General features: G+C 37.0%; 1 protein-coding gene across 4 annotated transcripts in view; it reads right to left on the bottom strand.

Annotated features, from left to right (window-relative positions):
• The window catches only part of USP9X (ubiquitin specific peptidase 9 X-linked), a 361613-nt gene that overhangs the window by 47442 nt on the left and 291320 nt on the right, over positions 1 to 22851 (bottom strand). For all 4 annotated transcript variants that reach the window (XR_006102822.1, XM_042457061.1, XM_042457060.1 and 1 more), the window contains exons 5-18: positions 22376 to 22488; positions 21898 to 22116; positions 20326 to 20441; positions 17920 to 18171; positions 17692 to 17830; positions 14162 to 14314; positions 12598 to 12702; positions 11768 to 11974; positions 8869 to 9005; positions 7326 to 7459; positions 6199 to 6286; positions 4126 to 4468; positions 1712 to 1807; positions 564 to 775 (exon numbers count right to left, since the gene is read on the bottom strand). Coding sequence is in view for 3 of the 4 variants with exons in the window: in XM_042457061.1 (XP_042312995.1) it covers positions 564 to 775; positions 1712 to 1807; positions 4126 to 4468; positions 6199 to 6286; positions 7326 to 7459; positions 8869 to 9005; positions 11768 to 11974; positions 12598 to 12702; positions 14162 to 14314; positions 17692 to 17830; positions 17920 to 18171; positions 20326 to 20441; positions 21898 to 22116; positions 22376 to 22488 (2314 nt within the window). In the remaining variant the exon portion in view is untranslated. The remainder of the gene's footprint in view (positions 1 to 563; positions 776 to 1711; positions 1808 to 4125; positions 4469 to 6198; positions 6287 to 7325; positions 7460 to 8868; positions 9006 to 11767; positions 11975 to 12597; positions 12703 to 14161; positions 14315 to 17691; positions 17831 to 17919; positions 18172 to 20325; positions 20442 to 21897; positions 22117 to 22375; positions 22489 to 22851) is intronic.

Genomic DNA, 22851 nt, shown 5'->3' on the forward strand with positions numbered 1-22851 from the left:
TTAATACCACCAGGGGGGAAAAACAGTCATTTTAAAGGCTTATAAACAGTCTAAGACAGGTGAGAGATCAGAAAATGTACTGCTGTGATTTCTCTCTATATATTCAGAAGACTGAGGAGAACTAAATTTTAAAGAAAGTTTTCAGCATATAGTATGTATATGCTAAAACTTGTGTACAAGTTTGCTCACATGTATGTTGTAAACATGTGTGGTTTTACTACTTTTGTCACATATAAGCAATCTGAACGTGTGTGTGTTTTTTCAAGTCACTTGTTAATTTATGATGATCTGTTATTTCATAGTTTTCTTAAACAAGGAAGACTCAAGAGGTGTTTTTTTCCAGTTCCATCTTCTGAAATATAGCCTATAGCACCTGATATTCATTGGTGGTTTCCCATCCTAGTAGTGACTTGAGCTGACCCTGCTTAGCTTCCACGATTAGATAGGATCTGGTGATTTTAGGGTATTTAGGCCATACCCTATTTGGAAGACTATGTACCAATCAAAAGTATACTTATTTGGAAGTACACTCAGGACTACATTCTAAATCACAATAGACAAACCTTGACATTGGTAGAATTGTTCGCTCTTCGTGATAATCACTGTCACATTCATTTATATACTCTCTTAAAACAGTCAACACTCGCACCATCCGTATCGCTTCTTGTCTGGCACAATTAATACTGTCTTTGTCCCCATCCAAAACACATAAAGTATCATAGGATGCCTTCAAACGATCGAAACAAGATTGAATGAAGTCTTCATGGATTACTATCTACAGAAACAGAAAGAGAAATACAGACAACTATATTTGATCACCAGATGAAAAAGTGGCAAAATCGAGACTAACTAGAGCCTTCTGCATAGACACCTACTTAAAAGGAAGAAAGGTGACCATGACAAAAGGCACTTCAGCCAGCCCTAGAACTCCATGCATATAGCTTTTTTAAAAAAATGACACAAAAGCAGGTTTCACACAGAGGCTCTCCATTTCATCAGAATTCCTCATTAAGCAGTAAGCTTATGTACACACTGAAGCACATGTGTTTAACATACGGATGTGGGATGGGGGACTAGCCCAAGTATTCAATACTGGAACAGCCATCACAACAACCCTACTCCCTTTTCTGTGAAGTACCATATGAAGGAATGTCAAATTTTGTGTGATTACTTTGACCAGTCAGAAAGACATTTGCAAAAATAAGACCACTGGCCCATACCCAATGAACACTGAATATATTTGCTCTTGATCAACAATACATCATACTTGTTGGGGGAGCTACTTAAATATTCTGGACCCTGTCTGTAACAGGACATGCTAACCCAGCACACAAGACTTGCTAAAATCAGTAAACATAAATACAATCAGAGTACAAGTTTCTTTGCCTAAGTAGGCAAAGACATAAGATCATATAAGGTAGGGGGGAAATCAGAGTTCATGTCTACAAGCCTAATTCTGGAGATGATGCCAGAAATCTTAGTATTTCCAACACAGACCTATATTCTAACAGAACAGGCATGACTTTTGCGTGAGAGTTGAAAAAAACATAGCAACTACTGACTTAAAGTGTCATTGGTGTTAGAAGAAATCTGTCTGAGCAAGCATCCAATGCGAGAAAAATTAACATTTAATTGCCTTGAATGAAGGCTTTAATCTATAAGGAATGACAAGTGGCACCTATTTTAAAAGTTGAGTTTTTAATATTTTTACCTGATTAACTTGTAACCTTGGACCAAGATTGGTATAAATTTCCTTTAGTAGATCTATTGCTCTACTAGCAATGTCATCATTTCCTTGAATTACAACCTACAAAATACAAAGATATATAATTAAATTCTATCTAAAATGGTCTATACAGTAGTACATTCTTGGCTTTGATTATGTCACACAGTAAACTTTAAAATGAAACCACCAGTTAAAGAAAATGTTACTTTGAGGGAGTAAAACCAACAATCCATTGGTTTTAATACTACTTCTTTCTGCCATCATATTTATTAAGCAGGTATATTGCAGCAGCATCTCTACTAAAAATACCTAAGTACTGCCCAAAACCAAAAACCTTGCATCAATAAATTTCCCCATATGTCAAAAGGAGGTGACTTGGATTGCTCTGTTATTTTCCGTCGTAAGCTGATAGATCCAAAGGCAGCCCAAACTCACACTATTTTCTAGTAAAACTGATCTAGTTTTACTAGGAATATTTGCTTGCCATTTGGATCTATCAGCTTTACTACTGAAAATACAGAAGCGATCCAAGTCACCTCCTTTTGACATATGGGGAAATTTATTGATGCAAGGTTTTGAACCCCAGTCAGACTGATGGCTTAGTGTTAGCAAAATAGTAAATGTGTGAACTTTTCTTCCTGAACCAATCATTTTGCACCTAGCACAAAAGGTATTGTGAGACAGAACATACACATTTTCTACCAATATTTCCTAAGATTTGTGAAGTCAAAGACTTTCATGGCCGGCATCCATAGTTTTTTGTGGGCTTTTCAGGCTATGTGGCCATGTTCTAGAAGAGTTTCTTCTTGACGTTTCGCCAGCATCTGTGGCTGGCATCTTCGGAGAAATGATGCTGGCAAAACGTGAGGAAGAAACTCTTCTAGAACATGGCCACATAGCCCGAAAATAACACAAAAAACTATTTCCTAAGATTGCTTTTAGTATCCAAGTGATTCTCCGTAAGATTGAATATGCCATGGAAGCAGAAACAATAAACCAGAAGACATAAGAGGGAGCTGAGAATTGCTTTTATATTTGACAACAACAAATTGTCCAATAAGAGTAAATTATTTTAAGCTCAGTAGACCCACACCACTGGTGCTTTTATTGCACTTCACTGTGGTGCTGCCAATCCTTTAACCTTCTCCCTCATAAGCTATGAAGAAATCTTCAGAAATCCAAATATATTGTTTAAAAGACATATTCCAAACAGCCTCAGGTGAATGCCAGTTTAAGTCATACAATTAGGAGTCTCTTTGCTAGATATTTAACAAGAAAACCATTAATGTTAATAAACGATATAGTGAGAAATATTGTTTTTCCTGCCTTTTAGATAAATTCTAGCAAAATCCATGATTAGAAGTTAGACATGAAAGTGCAGAATGGTCAAAATCAACTAATTTAGATTATCTAGGGGTAGCCGTGTTGGCCATATAGCAAATCCAATAACATTCAATCAATTATACATTTATTGGACCAACCAAAATGCACAACTACATGTTGCAAGATTTCAAAGTCACACTGGCTTCTTCATCATGCCTGATGAAGAAGTCAGTGTGACTTCAAAAGCTTGTAACATGTATTTGTGCATTTTGGTTGTCCCCATAAAGGTATCATTGTTTGGATGTTATTAACTTCAGTTATGTTACTGTTCATGTTATCTACAAGTTCTCTTGAAGAGAGAGGAAGAAAAGGCAGAATCAAACCAACTGTCACTGCCCTAGCCTCAGAGGGAGAGAAGAGGCAGTATCCACCAGACTTAATCCATTCCCATTCTGTCATTTCCCCCACCCCTTTTTTTTTTGTATAATGTTTTAGCAAAATTTTAAGCCTGAGGGCAAGAAACTGTTTTGTTTTTTCTTTTACTTATAAACTGCCATGTACACTGATGACACAATATAATCATCATCATCTATACAATAATCATTATCATCAAGCTGAAGTCCCATGTACTATGATGTGTTGAAGAAATATGTTGAAGTTATAATAAGTTAGATATGACAGATTTTATCACCACCACCACCACTAAATACAAATTATTTTAAAGATGATCAATCTATTTGCAAGCTATTGGCTTCAACAAGCCTGTACTGTTTCCACACTTCAAACAAGCCAGCATTTCTTCAAAATATTCTCTCTTTCTCTCTGTACATATGTCTCTGTGTGTGTGTGTGTGTGAGAGAGAGAGAGAGAGAGAGAGATACACAATAAATCTTTACTATGAAGAGCTAAAATGTGGTGTAATTCACATGTACATATACTGTAATCATGAAACGTGTGTTTAACTGGCCCAGCTTAGAAACTAGCCTCCCCCACTCCTCTTAGAACAGCCTTTCCCTCCAGTTATTATAAGCCAAAATGTGTATTGTTAGATATTTTCATCTGCCAAAGGTACCTACCCGCCAAAGATAATCTAATCCAATTAACTCCAAGTCATCCATCATATAGGCCCTTCTCTTCGCAACCAGCTTCCCTTCTCGACAGTTTACAGCTTTGAAGAAACGTTCAAAACATTTCATTCCATTTTCTGTTAAGAGTGAAGGGTCCAACTGAAGAACATTGTTTTCAAAGAAGTCTTTATTTATGTCAGGGTCTAAATCTGGTTCATCTCCCATGAGTTTAGAATACCATTTAAAACAGGCTTCACGATCACACAGGTAGACTGCATTTTCAGCTAAACATTTCCATATTTGTTTTGCCTGAGGAGCACAGAGCCATAGTTGACCATCCTTCAGTAAAAATCTTGCATAAAACAAAGAGAAACAATTAATTAAAATTAGGAATATGTACATAATTCTACAAATATGAAAACAGCAACACCCACTAAATACATCCAAACAGTCTGGGATCTCTTCCAGTATATCCAGAGAAGGGAGATAATATTTAACATAAAATACACTTTGTATGTGTTACCTTTATTCACAGAAGTTTGCAACATACTAATTCCACAAGAGAGTAACCAGTTAGAAGATGTCATAGCCCAAGCTATAAAGAGAACGGCATTCAAGAAGACTGTCTTGGTGTAATGCCAAGCAGGCTAGAAAAACATTGTTCTTTCCCTAGTGCAAGGGTGGGAAACCTACAGGTTCTGATGAACTACCATTTCTATCATTCTTCACCAAGAGCCAGGCTGAAGGAGGTTTTAGCCAGGCTCATAAGGGACTGGTTGTAGTTCCTCCCTTCATGGTGATGCTACAACCAATCCCTCATAAGCCTGGCTAAAACTTCTTTCAGCTTGGTTGATTGTGAGGCATGATGGGAATGGTAGTTTGTCAGAATCTGGAGGGGCCATAGGTTCCCCATCCCTGCCCTAGTGGATCCTATTTCAAAGCCACATTTATGGAAGGAATGTCAGGGGTTAAATAAATGTGTGTTTTTATGTTAGGGGATTCTATTCTGGTTATTTCATCTTATAATCTTTGTCCAATAAATTACTTGAAAAACACAATATCCATCTGCATAGAAGTGCAACACTGGAGATTAGAAGCCAACAGAGATGCCTTTAAGGTAACAGAAGAAAGCAAAGAATTAATCTAGAAACAAGCAAAAAAATTCCCAACAAAAATATAACTGAAAGGCACTGTAAATAGTATTTTGATGTACTTATCTTTTTTATTTTGGCTTTTACAGCTATTTCTGTTCCTCCATGTTGCTCTTAATAATGATTAAACATCCTCCATTCTAGTGAACCCATAATGTACTAATATAAGAGAAACACAGAACCTCTCCAAGAATGTAAGGGAACATCAGATAACACTGGTGAGGAACTTAGGCCCGTTACAGATGGGCTCTTGAGGCGCCCCCATCACGTGCTAGGGGTTGGCCAGGGACCTAGCGTCCACACCGGCCTCACCCCTAGCACGTGACGGGGGCATAATAATGTGGCGCCCTATACACACAGGCACCGCCATTATTATGTGTCGGACGCATAGCGTCCGCACGTCGCACGGCGCTTATGATGTCGTGAATGCGCCATTGGCGCCTCATGGCGTCATAACCACGCTGCGGGAAGAAGTGCCATTTTGGCACTTCTTTTTTGCTCCACACGGGAGCCACGCGGTTTGGCTGCTACGGCTCCCTCGCGGAGCAACCAGCAGCGCCGGCAGACCGCTGCTTTTAGGCGGTCTGTAACGCGCCTTAGTATTCACCAACAGGCACTCCCCTAGGAACACTGATCAGCAACTTTTTCAAAGGGCTTGTTATCAGAGAAGGAAAAGAAAATCAGGACTTGTGTATGTTATTCATTACAATGTCCTCCATACCTAGGGTTGCCATAGTGCCGGACCTCCAAACCGGGAAAAATGTAGGCCCCCCCCCCCAAAAAAGTGTCCTACATTTGAAAATTTTGTTCTACATTTCCCCTCGCGGTCGCGGCGGGGAGTGGAGGCCAGGCGGTGAGGGAAAGCCTCCACTTAAAAAACGTGTGTTGAATATCTGTATTCAAAGCAAAAGAATTTTTATTCAAAACCAACCGTAGGAAGTTCAGCCGCTCTTGTACTTCTTGCACATGACTGTATCTACTCCCTGGTCTTACAGTTTGGGGATCGTATTCTCCATGCTCTGCAAATTTAATATAAACTACTGTTATATCTATGGGAAAAGTTTTACGCTACAAACTATCCATCTTTTGTTAGAAGCAAATCCAGCTGTGTTTAACAAAGCTCAATCTCAGAAAACGGCTTAGAATTGCAAACATTTTAAAGTTTCATAAATGCCTATCTATTAGAAGAGCATTGAACACCATATTAATGACTGACATGCAAATATTTCTTATTTCTGTAAAAATAAATTATAAAAGGTTTATAATATAATAACCATTTTCATTTCCTTAACTGTTTTTTTTAGAAAATTTCTAGCACCTATCTAATAATGAAGATGTTCACAGCAAATGTTTAATTTTTACCATGCTGTAATTTTTGTTCATTAAAATTTCCATGATTTAAACAAAAGATGTGTGATATAAATGCAAAGATACATTTTTATAGAAAGTATTAAATAACAGAAGTAAATAAAGCTGTCCCTTAACACCATCCAAAATTATTATGTACTGAAATATTTATCAGACTACATCTAAAGTGTGTGTGTTCACACCTGCACACTTTAAACAGTCCTGTAAAATTGAATAGAAAAGTAAAGTTTGAGTAAAAAGTTTTAATTATGCAAAACAAACTCTGAAGGATGCTATTTCTCATTTGCCTTTGTATAACAAATTCTGATGATGACTAGATCATAAATGATAATAAAAATTACTTTCACTGACATGTGGAGAGATCTTGTAGCACCTTTGAGACTAACTGAAAGAAAGAAATTGGCAGCATGAGCTTTTGTAAACTTCCGTCTACTTCCTCAGATGCATTAAGTAGACTGTACTTAAGTAGACTGAAGTCTACAAAAGTTCATGCTGCCAATTTCTTTCTTTCAGTTAGTCTCAAAGGTGCTACAAGGATCTCTACACATACTGATTCTACAGACTAACACAGCTATATCTTTGAATTCTTTCACTGATATGTTAGCCTCAAATATTTATTATGTTATAAAAGTGAAATTGATAGGAATGGTTTCCTTAACATAATTCAAGACAAAATTAAACTCAACTCACCTTTAGCATATTGTCTCATGCTTTCCATATATGCCGAAAGATTTTCTGCAACTAAAGTTACTAGAGCATGATTGTGCTGAAGTTGATTGATTAAGTCATGGCGATAAAACACATGGGGGCTTCGCTGAGTTTGACTGCAGATAAAAAACATTACAGTGGATGAAGAAGTTTGTTTTAAATTGTATAATATGAAGAAAATGTTTTCAAAGAAACAGTTGTGTTAGTCTGTTGTAGCATGAAAGGGAAAAACAGGTGGAAAAAAGGAACCTAGAAGTATCTTTAAGAATAACTAATTTATATTTTAGCGTGAATATTCATAGATATCAATCCACTTCCTCTCACAATTGTGTAACCATGCTTAAAAACCTTTGCCTTTTATATCACTTCATCAGTGCATCTAAGGAAGTGGACTGATTTCCAAAAAGCCTCAAGCAGAAATATCAATTAATTAGTCTTAAAGGTGCTGAAGATTCCTCGCCTGTCTCCAATACCTTTATAGGAAGAAATTATGAGCAAAGTGCAGGTCATATTATAAGACTAGAACTTTATTAAAAATTGAATAGGTAGATTTAAAATTAAAATTAGAACTACACCATAACGTTCACAAGACATGCATCAAGAAGTTTCTTGAAACAAATATTTTCACACTCTTCACAGAAACTTACATTGCTCACAATTATTTTTCTTTTATGTTGCTATTAACTGAATTAGCCAATTAAAGTCAGAATTCCACAGAACTCCATTTCTTCACAGATCTCAACCATAAACTAAACTAAGAGACTTGGGCACTACGCCCAACTTCTGGTTTCTTTAATCCTTTTCCTCTCCTAGGTTCCACAAGGCAGAAAGTGTCTATAGAAAACGATGGACAAATTGTGTTTCGGCATAACTGTGACTGGGCAACATTATTGTCCTCTATCACATGGAACAGAAGAAAGCACCAAAAAATGAGTCATGCAATATGGATACTGAACTATTGAAGTTCCATCTCCAGTCAATTATGAGGATTAGTCTCTAAGTTCTTATCTCTACAGGCTTCAGCTACATGTATGCCACCAATATCCTATTAGCCTCTTATAGATCACACATCTTTGTCAGGATTTTGGGATGGGGGCTTACATTCAGATGCCCATTTCACCTCTGAACTGATATGCACTTAACCACCCAAACTCACTTTAAGGGAGGATTATATGCAATATGTATTGCTACTTCCCATTATATTTCTCTATCACTAAGGAAATATTTAATTTCCTAACTATCACCTTGTTATTGTATGCTTTCAAGTCATTTTTGACTTATGGCAACCCTATCTTGGGGTTCTCGTACCAAGATCTGTTCAGAGGGAGATTGTTCTTGCCCTCTCTTACGCTGAGAAGTTATGACTTACCAATGTCACCCAGTGAATTTCCATAGCCAAGCAGGAATTCAAACCCTGTTCTCCAGAGTTGTAATCCAATGCTAAAAAAACTAGAACAATGCTAGCTCTTAAAAATCACCCACCTAACTCAAAATTGTAAAGATGTTACAAATTTATATTGCTCACCTCAAGTTTTGTGGTGCTTCACCAAATAAGCTACAAATTTCTCTAATCTGTTTCAATGCAGGAATGACCCATTTGTCATTTGTGCGAAGTTCTTCTATAAAACGATCTATCCATTGTATTTTTTGTGTGTCTCGATCCTTAAAAAACAAATATTTTAATTTTAGTATGGAACAAATCTGTAAGGTTTAGGATTTCTCCTCATTTCTAGTACTTGTTTAAATTACTGTGTAATTGTTCAGAACTGCTTTACCAAGTGGGTTAACCCCCCAGAAACTATAAGCACTGTAAGAAATTTGTTGTTGCCAGTTTATGAGAGGCTTGGCCAAAAAAAAAGCTCTATAACAACAGAAGAAACCGTGAACATAAGTAAAGCAAAGAAAATTATTCTGTCTCTGCTTAGTCCTACAAAGGTCAGATATAAAGCACCCATTCCCATAAAAAGAAGTGAGAAAAGGAAACGATAACCAGGAATTGCAATGATGTGAGATATTATATATGGGGGTATTAGGTGCCTCCAAGTCACCTGTGAATGAATTTATGAATTTCATAGTTTTCTTAGGCAAGGAATGCTCAGAGGTGGTTTTGCCAGTTTCCTCTTCTTAAATATAGCCTACAGCATCTGGCATTTACAAAAATCCTGTGATATAAATTAGATGAAGAGAGCATAAATCTATGGTTTTCCCAGTCCAATGCTGGCAGTTCATTCACTGTAACAGGAAATATGGGAAACCTCTGGCCCTTCACATGTTGTTAGTCTCCAGTTTCCATCACTTCCATCCAGTATGGCTGTATGTATGTGCCTTCAAGTCACTGTCAACTTACAGTGACTCCATGGATTTAATAAGGTTTCGTTAGACAAGGAATACCCAGAAGTGGTTTTCCAGTTTCTTCCTCTGAAATATAGCCTCTAGCACCTGGTATTTATTGGCTGTCTCTCCCAGGGCAGACCTGGCTTAGCTTTCAAGATGAGAGGGGATATTGTGCCTTTAGGGTACACAGTTTCATATAAAGGTTTACCTGCTACAAAGCTTTTAGAAATAGTGTGGGGAAGTAACTATATAAACACCTTTGAGTTTACTGCACTAAACACCTATCATACTGCTATTCCACTTTTACTCATCTGGTTGTCTCCTGTTGCATTCTGGGATTTGTAGTTAGGAGGGCATGTAGAATTCTCAGCCAAAGAGCCCTCACTGAACTACAAACCCCAGAATGCTATAGGAGGCAACCAGAGCAGTAAAAGTGGAATAGGAGCCCTATAAGAATATAGCACAGTAATATCTTTTTCTCTTGAACATATATTCTTAATTTTGAAAGAGAATATTCCACCACCCATTTTTTCAGGGGCCTTTAAAAAGGCAGGAAATTTTTTTCTAATCTTTTCCCAGAGTTTTTTCAAGGCCTTCAGAGCTTTAGCACTGACCTGTCGGCAATGGCGGCAAAGAACAAAAAGCCAAATAAATAAATAAATAAATAAATAAATAAATAGGGGGGGGCATCAACAAAAAATAAACCCCACAGAATCAACCCTTCCAAACCCATTCCTTTTCACTTTTTTGTGTCAATATTTTCATCATAGAAAGATGAACGTCAGGACCTCACCCTGAACAAACTGAATAATCTCATTATCAAGTGTCTTTCTAACATCTACATGAAATCAAGATATTTATAAGCAAAGAAAACTAATTAATAGTATATTCAAAGGAATGATTGCTCCTGCAGCAATACTTTGGGCAGGGGATGCTAGTACTTGGATGGGAGACTGCCCATGAATACCAGGTGATGTAGGCTGTATTTCAGAAGAGGAGAATGGTAAGCCACCTCTGAGTATGACTTGCCTAAGAAAATCTCATGAAATTCTTGGGGTCACCAAAGGCAATAGGTGACTTGAAGGTACATACAGAAATATAATGAATGTTCTAATTTATGATTCACAGTATGATGAAAAATGGAAAAAGGTTTCAAAATTATGGGAAGACAAACACATTTTATAATAAGAAAAGGTAGAATAATCTATTTGGAAAGAATATTATTTGATTTGTATATAGAAGTAATGTGTGTTTAATATGGGAAACAGGAAATTCAGTATGGTATGTATATCAACAAACCTTTAGAGGTATCAAAATTTAGATTATGTTAAACACAAAAGATCTAACAAGAATTATAATGACTTGTGAATTACGTTTATGTTGGAAAATAAAAAAATACATCTATTTAATCAATTAATTCATTTAACATCTGAGCTGTAAACTAAGAAGTGTTTAAAAGACAATGTATTTTATTGAAAGACTGAGTTCCTCTTTCTAGAACACAACAGTCAATAAAATGGAGGTGGGCGTTAAGACAGGTAGGAAAAAATGGTACATAAACAGAATATTCAACTGTTTCAATTTAAAACTATGATTTCAAGTGGGGGAGAGGAGTTCACTCTCCGGATATTTTGGCCTACAACTTCCAGGAGACCTATTCAATATAGTGAATAGTGAGGAAATATGGAAGCTACAATCCCAAAAATTCTGGCTGGCCACAACTGTACCCCCACACGTGCTCGTTTAGAAGACTGTGAACAACTGAGGACTTTCATACCCCTCCCTCTGCTTCCTATTAATTGTTAAGGGTGCCTGCTAAATTGAGCTGGCCAATTTTTACATCATAAACTTAAGCTGTTGCTGAATAAGATGAAGAGATAGTTAGTGAAAGGGAAGGAAGTAAAAAAATACACTGTCTTCTGATTCAGATGTAATAGCAAATGATTTCTTCTATAGGAACTGATGAAAACAGAGCTGTAGAGCAAGGACAGAACACACAAACAGAAGGGTTTCTTTGTACAACACCAAAGCATTTCACATAAAGCAACTAATTTAATATCAACAGACAGACAGTAAGATGATTTATTTACCTGAGAACAACTATAATCTAAGATTTTAATGTGGGCACTGAGAGCTTGGTCCATGATATCAACTGGAACATCATCACTATGTGCTAAATTCCATAAAAGGTTTAGTACTTTGTGTGCCATCACTCCATCTTTATCATCTTCTGCAAGACGACGAATTAGTTCGAGTAGCTTTTCACGCTGCTTTTTGCTTGCATTTGTCCAACTTGCCTAAAAACAAAGGGAAATCACCAGTCCATATAAAAATACCACTCACAACAGAAATAAAATTATTAAAATGCTAAATAAAGTCTACTTTCCATGAGCACAGATTACAATGAAAATGATGAACAATGAAAATAGAAAGATCATTTTAGATCATTTTCAAAGAGTGCATTGCAATTAGATTTAGTGTGTAACCAACTACAGAATGTTGATTCCTGCAAGATTGGCTGGAGTGTGGGATAAACCCAACCGTGGTGAATTGCTCCATCTGCCATCCCAAGAATGACCTTTCCAAAACTTCATTTGTATGTATCACAGCAAACTCCATTGCTTTCAAGCAGGAAGATGCCTATATAAGGTAGATGTGAATATTTCTTCACTTAAAATGTTATCATTTAATTTTAAAAATGTGTTTTAAAAAACCCTCACCCATTTTTTACCTAACTAAACTTCAACATAATGTAATATCTGTATTTCCTACACCAGTATCACTAATTTGGATTTTTAAAGAACTATTCCAACAAAAACTTCACTCCAACAAACAAGGTGGAGCTTTGATCTTAAACTTTTACTCTACTTTGTCCAGAGGACATTAAGGAACAGTATGAGATTAATATGTAAACAATTACCTTAAAACAATCAAACAGATGGTCAAGTTGTTCAGGAGAGAAATCCCAGGCTAATTTTGCAAGGAGGTCATGTACATTCTTCACAATGGCTTCATGTTTTCCTGCCTTGATTATAAATAATGGTAAGACCATTTGATGCTATCTTTATACCAAAGTAACATTATTATTAATTTGTCTTACAATTTACCCACAAGGTATCCTACAAAGAGGAACTGATACATATTTGAGTAATTTATGTTATTATTTGCAGTTATTTTTATATTTATAAGGTATATGTGTATGAAAAATAATTTAATATTTGTTAATAAATATTGATATAAATGCAAGTGTTAGTAGTCATTTATATATCTATATACATCACACTTTATAAAACAGGGAAGGGCAGCTGTGACTCCAGATGCTTTCAGACTACAGTTCCCACAATCTCTTATATATATCTATGCTGACTGGTGCTGATGGGAGCTCTAGGCCAAAAACATCTGGAGTTTTCCATCTTGTTACAAATATTTCCCTCTCCAAAAGGGATTACAATGCAAAATAAGCAGAAATAGGGAGTAATGGAGGCATAGGTACAGTAAGTATGATAGAATATGTGGTTGTTTCAATAACATGTGCTTTAGCTAAATTTCAGTAAGATATAGAACTTGGGATATATCCAAAGACTTCCTGGCAAAAGTGAGGTTGAGGAAGGATTTTTAAAAATAGAGCAGGCAGTTGGACCAGCAGCTTCAGGAATAGGGGGAATCAAAGGAAATGGAAAGAATTATTTTAAAGATAAGGAGATTTCTGGATGGCCCAAGGCAATGGATACACAATGCTCACGAAGGATGTGTTGGGATATAAGCGCAAAGAGAAAAGGAGAGACAAGACTACAGAAGGCTTTCAATATAAGGATAAGAAATTTGTGCAGCACAGCACAGCAAAAGAAGCTGATGTAGTCATATTTAAGTAATAGAGTCTCACTGTAATACTATGCAAGGTAAAATAATTTTGGCAGAGGAGAGTTGGATAAACATGAGCATACAAAAGTGAGATAATGGAAGAAAAATGAAAAAATAATGAAGTTATGATTAAAAATATAAAGGGGGCTATTTTCAAGTAATGAAAATCCTGAGAGTGTAACTATGGTGCACTGGGTCTAGTGCAGCAAACATATTTTATAACTCTCCATTTTCTGATTTCTGTCCCAAGAATCTGAGAGGGAAATCATAAAGCAAGTTACAGTAGTTCCCTTTCTTTATCAGGAGGGGAAAATATTTCCTAATAAAGATGAGAAAGTTGCAGAGGGACAAAGGCTCAACTTGAAGAAAGAAGAGGGGAAGAAGAGACATGGCATCCTAGGCCCTGACAGAATGGAGGCCCAATCCATAATCAACTATCAAAAAGTAAAGACACCACATTTCAGATTTTTAGAGTTAATCAGAGAATAAAAATATTTATGGAAAATCAAAATGTCAGCTTAACATTTGTACCATAAAACATAAAACAATTTAAATCCAAACAGTTGCATCATATGTGATATAAAGTCAACTTGCTCTGAGTATTAAAGTTGTCTAGTTTTTACCTGTGCAGCCCAAATATTGTCAAGGTCTTGCAAGGTGAGGGCCTTTTCTTTAATGACAAAACGAAGAATTTTTTCTAATTTTTCTACATACTGAGGTTGATGTAGACTATCCCTTAACACAATCGATAATATATTATTCTGCTGGATCCATTCCTAAATTTTAAAAAGGTGAAAAATATTAAATAAAGACAGAAGTGTTACTTTTTGTTTTTGTTTTTAATTTCAAATGACAGTAAATAACAATGATATCCAACCCATTCCCAAACACAGAAAGAACTAAACATATTTTAGGAACACCACTAAGTCAGTAGCCCTAATCTTGGCTGCCAGTATTTTTCCCCCTGTAAGAATTCTTCTCTGTTGACTATTCCATATCTCACATCACTCACGTACTATGCAATGTACAACTAATACCAAGGATCAACTATTTGGCAGAAATCTCAAAAGCTAAGGACCAGTGACCTCCTCACAACAGCACTTGGCATCATCATATTAAAATTATGTGTCATTGGGACAGATGCTTCAACTACAATGTTTTATATGAGTGGGCAAACAGAGCAACATTTAGAAGTGGTGATTACACAACTCAACCGCTTTGCATTTCAATGACCTAGCTTCTCCTTTAACCTCTAAACTTTATCATTTATGACCCTTATAATGCCACATCATTAAAATAAATTGAAACATCACCACCACCACCAAATTTGAGCTTAGAATACAAAATACACAGGATATGCTAATAGCAAAAGTGTTTCCTGCCTTCCTTCCACCTGGGCTCCACCCATGCCTCAGCTCCAAGACTTGAGGAGGAGTCTTGTCTCCCCCCCCCCTCTTTAATTTTGGTATAGTTTATACTGTTTTTTAGGTTTGAGATGGCTGGGGGTTGAGAATAGGGATTTTTTTTCTTTTCACTTGTTCTTATTCTATTAATTGTTATGTATTTTGCTTTGTTAACTTTACTGCTGTTATAATTACCATGTATTTTTTGTTGCGATTTGAACCTGTGTTGGGGAACTGGGAAAGGGATTAATTATGAATTCATTGGATTGTAATGCTTTTATTTTCTTTGTTGATTGCTGTTGTATTTGTTACATTTGTATTGTATTGTTAAATTGCTATTGTATTTGTTAAATTTGCTTCATTGCTATTGTATCTATATTTGTATTTTATTGTAATTTTTATATTGTATTTCCCCACTGCTGTTAGCCGCCCGGATTCCTCGTGATTGGGCAGATACAAATAAATTATATTATTATTATATTATTAGCAAAAGATTCTAGAGTAAGGTTTTAACCTGTGACATAACTCTTTTGGACAATGGTAGTATGACCTGTTGAATTCACTTTCCTCTAAAATTTGTCCAGTATAACTTGTTGTTTTTTTTGTTTTGTTTTTTTTGTTTTGTTTTTTGACAAGCAGTGTGGTGGAGTGGTTTGAACATTGGCTAATGACTTTGGAGACCAGGGTTCAAATTTCCACTCAATCACGGAAACCCACTGGATGACCATGGGCAAGTCAAACTCTCTCAGCCTCCGAGGAAGAGAAATCTTACAAAGAAAACACCATGACAGGTTTGCCTTGGCAACACAATAATTGTTTTTTTAATAAGTGGAAGTGAAAACTTCTATTTCAGTAAACATTGGGGTTTTTTTTAGTTTTTGCCATTACAGCGCGCCTGCGCTATACGCGGGCGCGCCATACGCGGCCTTGAGCATATGCACTCAAGCCGTGAGGCGCACGCGGGGCAGAAGGGGTGGCGCATCCCATTCAATTGAATGGGCGCGCGTGCCCGTTGCGCCCTGCGCGTGCCTGCACCACCGCGCCACCGTGCACGAGCCCCATTGTTTCCAATGGGGCTTGAGCATAGGCGGAATTCGCCTTATGCGGAGGGATCCAGAACGGATCCCCTGTGTAAGGCGAGGACGGACTGTATTACCCTATTATTTTTAGTTTTCTAAGCTAATATGTTTAAAAGCATATGGCAAGATGTATCAAAATAATTTGTTACAAAAATAATCTGCTGGTTCAGTATGGTACATGTGTTTGGATGAATCTCAGGGAAAGGAAGAGGAGTGAGGACACACTATTGATGTAATTTGAGGCAGAGCTGTTGTGCTGGGGGCAGGGCATGCCAGGTAAAAGAAAGGCCTCAGAGGGAGAGAAGGAGAGGCAGTCACAGCTCCACTATGCTTAGCCTCGGAGGCAGATGGAGGACCTTCCCTCCATTCCAATTGCCAGTATCCTAGCCTTGGAGGGAGAGAAGAACTGGCAGTATCTGCTGGACTTGAACCCCTTCCTCACTGCCATTCCCTTCTCTTTTTGTGTCATGTCTTTTTAGATTATAAACCTGAGGGCAGGGAACTGTCAAATTAAGAATCTGTAAACTGTCTGAGCCCCTTTGTCACTGAGGAACAGAGTATAAATATTCTAAATAAATAAAAGCAGGACAGATATTTGAGATCTGTCCTCTGTTTCAGCCTTTTCCCCAACACTCAAGATTTAAGTTGCCATGGCAGATCACCCTCTGATCTGCCGATACTGCTCCTGAATGCCAGGTGAATCCATAGTAAAGCAACTACTATCCATGTATTTGCTGTGAATAAAGGGGCTGACCTGGCATTTATAAAAGAGATAAATGGATATACGAACTTTGCCTCAGATTTTTGTACGCAGATACTCATGGAAACCCACTGGACCAACCTGGGTTGGAGGGCTAGGGAATGGAATTGCCATTATCCATAAGAATTACACCTTCCTCCTGAGGAAATCTATCTGCTCAGGTACTAGTTTTGAGGATGTGTACCTTGTGTTGGGTCAGAGGAATGGAACAGGTATGTGGTTAGGGCACTGTCCACCCTGCTCTCCAGCAGTGTCCTTGCTTGAGCTGGCTGTGGTTGTTTCTGAGGCTGTATTGCCTTTGCCTTCCTCTGAGTCCGAGAGTGTGTGACTTGTCCAAGGTCATCCAGTGAGTTTCCATAAGTAGGGATTTGAACCCTGGTCTCCAGAGTCATAGTTCAATGTTTACTAAACCACAATGGCTCATATAGGCGCTACATAATGTCAGTCTTAGAAGAACTGCAGACTGTCAAAACATTTCTGGTCAGAACTTAAAGTGTTTATGATATTTAAAGCCCCAAAATGAGCTGAGACTTAATACTGAAGAGAGCACCTCTTCCCATATGGAACTGTCTGTGCCAGGAAGGGATGTCCTCTGTGTCCCACTAGTGAGTTCAATACCCTGTGTTGTAACAAGGAGAGGGCCTTCTCAGCTATGGAAGCTCACAGGATATCAAACTAATTAATTAATCTGCCACCTTTCTCCTAAATTGGACCCAAGTTAGCTCACAAAAATACTTTAAAAACAGTATAATTTTAAAAATAGAATTTAAAACATCACAATAATATAACATGTCAAAACATTAAACCATTAAAAACATGGAAATAAATTATTTACCTTTAATGAACAAACAAGCAAATAAAGATACAAAATATTTAAATGATTGTCACTAGATGAGTGTAAATAAACTTACTGCCATTCTTTCTGCGGTCAGCCACTCCTCTTCTTCAGGATTGCCATGTCGATGGGTATAATATGACACACTAGATATTACTTTATTAACTTCATTTAATGCATTCATTTTTCCATTGAAAGATGAAATTTGCAACAACCTGTGGGGAAAATTATGTATCAGAGAAGGCGTACAAGATACTTCTCCCAACATACATCCCTCCAAACCCTCAGTAGAAGAGAACCTTACCTAAGAATCATTTTTAATCTAAATATTTCTAAGTTTTTTACGGTTTCCTCTTGTCCTGGTACTCTCGAGGCTAAGTTCTTTAATGATTTGATTATCATTGACAATGCATCATTTTTGGCTTCATTCTTGGCTTCTTTTTTGAGTTCATCATCAGTTAAGTTTTCTAAAAACTGTGGAACCATTTCTATAATGGGAAGGAAGTATTTCTTCACTGTATGCAGTGTCAGAAACTCATAGCACTGTCCAAATGGTCTAGAGGAAAAAAGATCAGTGTAAAAGCTTAAAGTAATATTTTAGGTAATCCTGAACAGAAGCGTTAAGTACATGTTTTAGAAAAATTTGATGAACGCAAGGCATTAAAAGCAAGCTAATGAATGCTACACTGAAATGCTTCCATTTTGCCATCCCATCAGTGAGTGGCAAAGGAGGACTGGCAACTACTACTAGAGGAGGGCAATTCAGAAGTTCAGAACGAAGACTCACAACCATAACTGCATTTTCTCCTCATAATTCACTCCCCTCCACCTAATACAACAGTATGTGTCAACCCAGTGTTCTTGGGACAGAGGCTTCTAATGGAAGTTACATTTCAATACCAAAACCCTTCTCAGGCAAGGCAACCATTGAGAGACGAAATGGTGGATGCCACTGAGAGGTGCTCAGGCTCTCACAGTGAGTTTTATTACCATACATTTTGCCGTAAGTTTAGGAAGTACATTTCTATCCACCACTTCCATTAAAGCAAAAAATGTATTTGAGAATAACATCTGATTAAGTCTTAATGAGTATCTACTTGGTTATCCAATACATTTAGTCTCTCAAAGTTTTCTGGACACAGGGAAATAATGACAGTAAAAATAGAAGCTAGACTAAAAACTAAAAATTGCAGGTAACCCAAAATGGAGCAGAATAAGTGTTTCAGCAAGGCTAGCCAATATATTACTGCTGTTATCTGTCAACACAAACAAGTTACTGTGGGGGCGGGGAGAAGCTTTGGATTTTTAGCAAAATGGTATTTGTTGATCGTTTATACAATTTCATTTACTGGAGGCAAGATCTCTCAGGTGAAGTTCCTCAGATCTTTATACATATAGACATACATATTAAATACAGCATCCCAAATGTGCTACTGCATAATAATATAATATACTCTTTTGTTCAACCAGATGATATAATTCAGATATATCATTTAATTTTCTACACAAGAAAAAACTACTGGTTGTACACATCTCAGATGAGATTCTGCTCCCGCAAAAGCACAGCTATTTCTGCATTCCAATTCAGATGATAACTTTCTACTGGGAAAAATCTGAAGCCTCCCGAACTTTTACTTTTAGACTCTGCTGCTAGCAAAACATCAGGAATAAACTCTTCCACAACACAGCCACATAGCCCCAAAACCCAACAAAAAACAAAACCCAAAAAAAACCTTTGGATTCTGGCCATGAAAGCCTTCGACTTCACACCACAGGTTTATACATCTGAAGAAGAATGTTTACTTCGTGTCTTATAAAACTTCCTGCTTCCAGGTGTAATCTCCTGCTTTAAAAATAAGTCTCCTATACCAAAAATGAGTGAGATCAGAAACTGCAACACAAAATTGTCCTAGAGGACACAGTGGAAGATTCTGACTTTTAAAAATTTTTAAAAGGGGCAAGGAGGGCTCTAGAGCAGTGATTCCCAAAGTCTGGTCTTCCAGGTGTTTTGGACTTCAGCGCCCAGAATCGCAGACCATTGGCCAAGATGGCTGAGGCTTCTGAGAGCTGAAGTCCAAAACACCTGGAGGACCACAGTATCCCAAAAACAGCTCTGGGAGCTACATGTAGCCTGTAGGTTGTACGCTCCCTACTCATGTTAGAGGAAAACATTTTGGGTCATGTTAGACAGTATTTCGGTTCTGCCCACTTAGGTATTCCATCCTCTTTTCCAAGAAAAGCTGCCCCTGAGAGTTGGGGGACCTTGCCATAACACAATGGGAAATAACAAGTGCAAGCAGAAACACATTTTTGCTAGGTCCAGAGTGAAGAATGTATTGTTTTTTTTCCAATGATGTTGGACTAGAACTCCCACCATCTACCACCAGCCACTATGGAAAAACATCTAAAAGGTCACATTGCCCATTTTTGCACTAAGTCAAAGCCACCAGCTTATACAAACCACTGTTTTAGTGCAGATATTAACATCTTTTAAACTTTTTTACATATATAAAACGATGAATTTTAAAACTGGGTAGAAAACTGAAAAGTACTTCACAGTTTGAAAGAAGCGAAAATATATACACCTAAGCTACAATGATAGTAATAACTGTGCTGAGGTCCATAATGAGATAGATACTTGAATCAACCTGAAGGATTCTGCTGTACTGAGTTGATATGTCCCTAATACATACTTAGAAAAAGAACTTACTTGATGAGAGCTGCAATAATTTGAACATTCAGTGCTGATCCACTCATAAAACGATCATGTAGGATCTGAAACCCATTTAATGTGCCAAACTTGTTGATGAGATCTACTAGCCAACCCTGCAAAACAATTTTTCCTGCTTTACAAGTAATTTCTACCACCAAACAAAGATTTATGTTGCAAAGAATATGCCCTGTATATCATTTTGCTTGGAACTGGAAAATGGTGTGCACATTTAACCTTGACTGTGTGCTTGTACTACTACTCTTAATTTCTCAAATACTTTATCCTTTGAAAAGTTATGTCACCAGCAATTTGCTATTTAGAAAGGTAGTATTAGAAAAGTAATATTATAAACATAAGTTTGTTTTCTTGTGACAGAAAGAATCTAATATTTTCTTTTGCATCAGACACTAGAGGGAGGCAGGGTAGAGGGCAAGACTATAACTCTAAATCTGCATTTTCTGCTCTAGCATGCTCTGAATGGAGCTCATTTAAAACCCAAAAACTTCCATGTTTTCAGTTACATAGCCCATGAAAAAGAACATAACAGGCATCTAGAGGAGACAACTACATTGAATTCTCTTCAAGCTTCTTATAATGTAAACTAAGGCACTCCACCCTTGAGGTTCCCTAAAAATAAATGCTATAGCATACATGCCAGTGATTATTATTACAAAGAAGGTAGCAGCTTTCATTAGTTTTAATTTACACTGGGGAGAAGGATTATGAATATGTAGCTACATTAATCATAGTTAATATTTCTCAACCTTTACTCTTACACAGGATTTTTAAAAACCATATTCTGACTGAGGAGAATCATGGTTAGCACTGGCCAATTTAACATTAACACTGAACTAAAAATGATCATGGTTAAAGAAGACAAAAGAGGGAACAAAATTCATGCTAATCAAGGTGGGTTGAGGAAAGGGGTATACAATCATGTGGCCTGCTTCTTCAACTCAAGGCTGAGGTTTAAGCAGTGTTTCATATGCACCAGACTATGGACATTCCATAGACCTACTTGTCTCTGGCTCCTCAAGGACAGGTTTCATTTCAGGGAACAGGTATATTCCATTAATTTACACAAATTAAATCACCAGGTTTCAAAGTTGCAATTTAGCAGTTTAAAATCACAGTACTGAATTTCACTGGGAATAGCCAACACAAGATTGGCTGTGTTCACATTTTTTTTGCATAGGTTCAAGTGCCCACAGTCAATATTATTTGATGCTGAATATTTAATAAAATCCAATTTACCACTTAGAATACAACACATGAAACTGTGTTATGAAAACAGTTCCACGGCCCAGGACACTAGAAACTCAAATTGTATTCTGATGCCATACTTTCTTTAGCAAATGTATAACAGGCTATGCTGTCTTTACGAATCAATTTAGAATGCACTAGCAAACAGACAAGAACAAAATCAGTTTCTGTTTCACAAGATTCCTATATATTTGGCTTAGCCAAAACTGAAAAGGAAAACTTAACACCCCAGAAAGCTGTTGTCCACAGGTGTCTAGACAGGTTGATCAAAAGTTCACTGTTGGTTCAACATTTCAATCAACACACCTTCGGTGATCGTGGGTCTGGAGGACGAGCATAAAGTTCATCTTCAGCCAACTGAACTCCAGCAGGAACAGTTTCAGAGGGACGTGTACCATTGTAAAGATGGAATTTGCAATGAGGATTTAAGGCCATTGCAAGAAGTTCAAGAAGAGGAAACCAATCTTGGGCCAGCTTCGCCACACAGAGTTCAACTAGACGGTGAGTGTTGTTAATTATACATCTCTGTTAGGGAACAAAATTGTTTGTTAGCTTTGCCTGATATTGAAATCCCCACAAAGAATTTTTATTATAAGGAAGAAAATTCTTTAAAATTTTGTTGCATTAAATTATTTCAAAACACTTAGATTTAGATTACAGAAGTTTTATAGTAAGAAAGTGAGAAGGCAGACTTGCCAACAGCTCTGGGTATTCAAATTAATATTTAACATACTGAAATTACTTGTATCATGCTCACAAAAGTTGGTACCTAACACAAACTCACATGAATTTCAAACTTCCAGCCACTCACTGCTTCATCTGTAAGGATTTTTGTGAAGGAGATAGTTAAACCATCTCGAAAAAATCGCTGACATGCTTCACTTTTAACATCAAGGCCTGTGCATAAAAAAAAAAAAAAAAAAAGATTAGTAAGGAAATTAAGTTCTTATGAAAATTCAGTAGTCACCATGTGCTACCAACCATTCAAAATTTGCTTCAGAAGAAATACATTTTAAATGGCTGTGAAGACAACCCTTAAGCATCTATTATACTTCAGTTAAACTGCATAAATGCTAGTTAATTTCCTTAATATCAATATTGCTTCAAGATTTTATATCCATGCAGCCACTGTCTCACAAGTAGATTATTATTTTAAGTATATTACAGTCGCCCCTTGGAACTTGCGGGAGAAATGGTCCAGAACCCTTCACGAGTTCCAAAACCCATGCATATTCAAGCCCCATAGGTTTGAATGGGGCA

This window comes from Sceloporus undulatus, chromosome 3 (genome assembly GCF_019175285.1).
Source record: "Sceloporus undulatus isolate JIND9_A2432 ecotype Alabama chromosome 3, SceUnd_v1.1, whole genome shotgun sequence".
In the NCBI taxonomy this organism is placed as follows: domain Eukaryota; kingdom Metazoa; phylum Chordata; class Lepidosauria; order Squamata; family Phrynosomatidae; genus Sceloporus; species Sceloporus undulatus.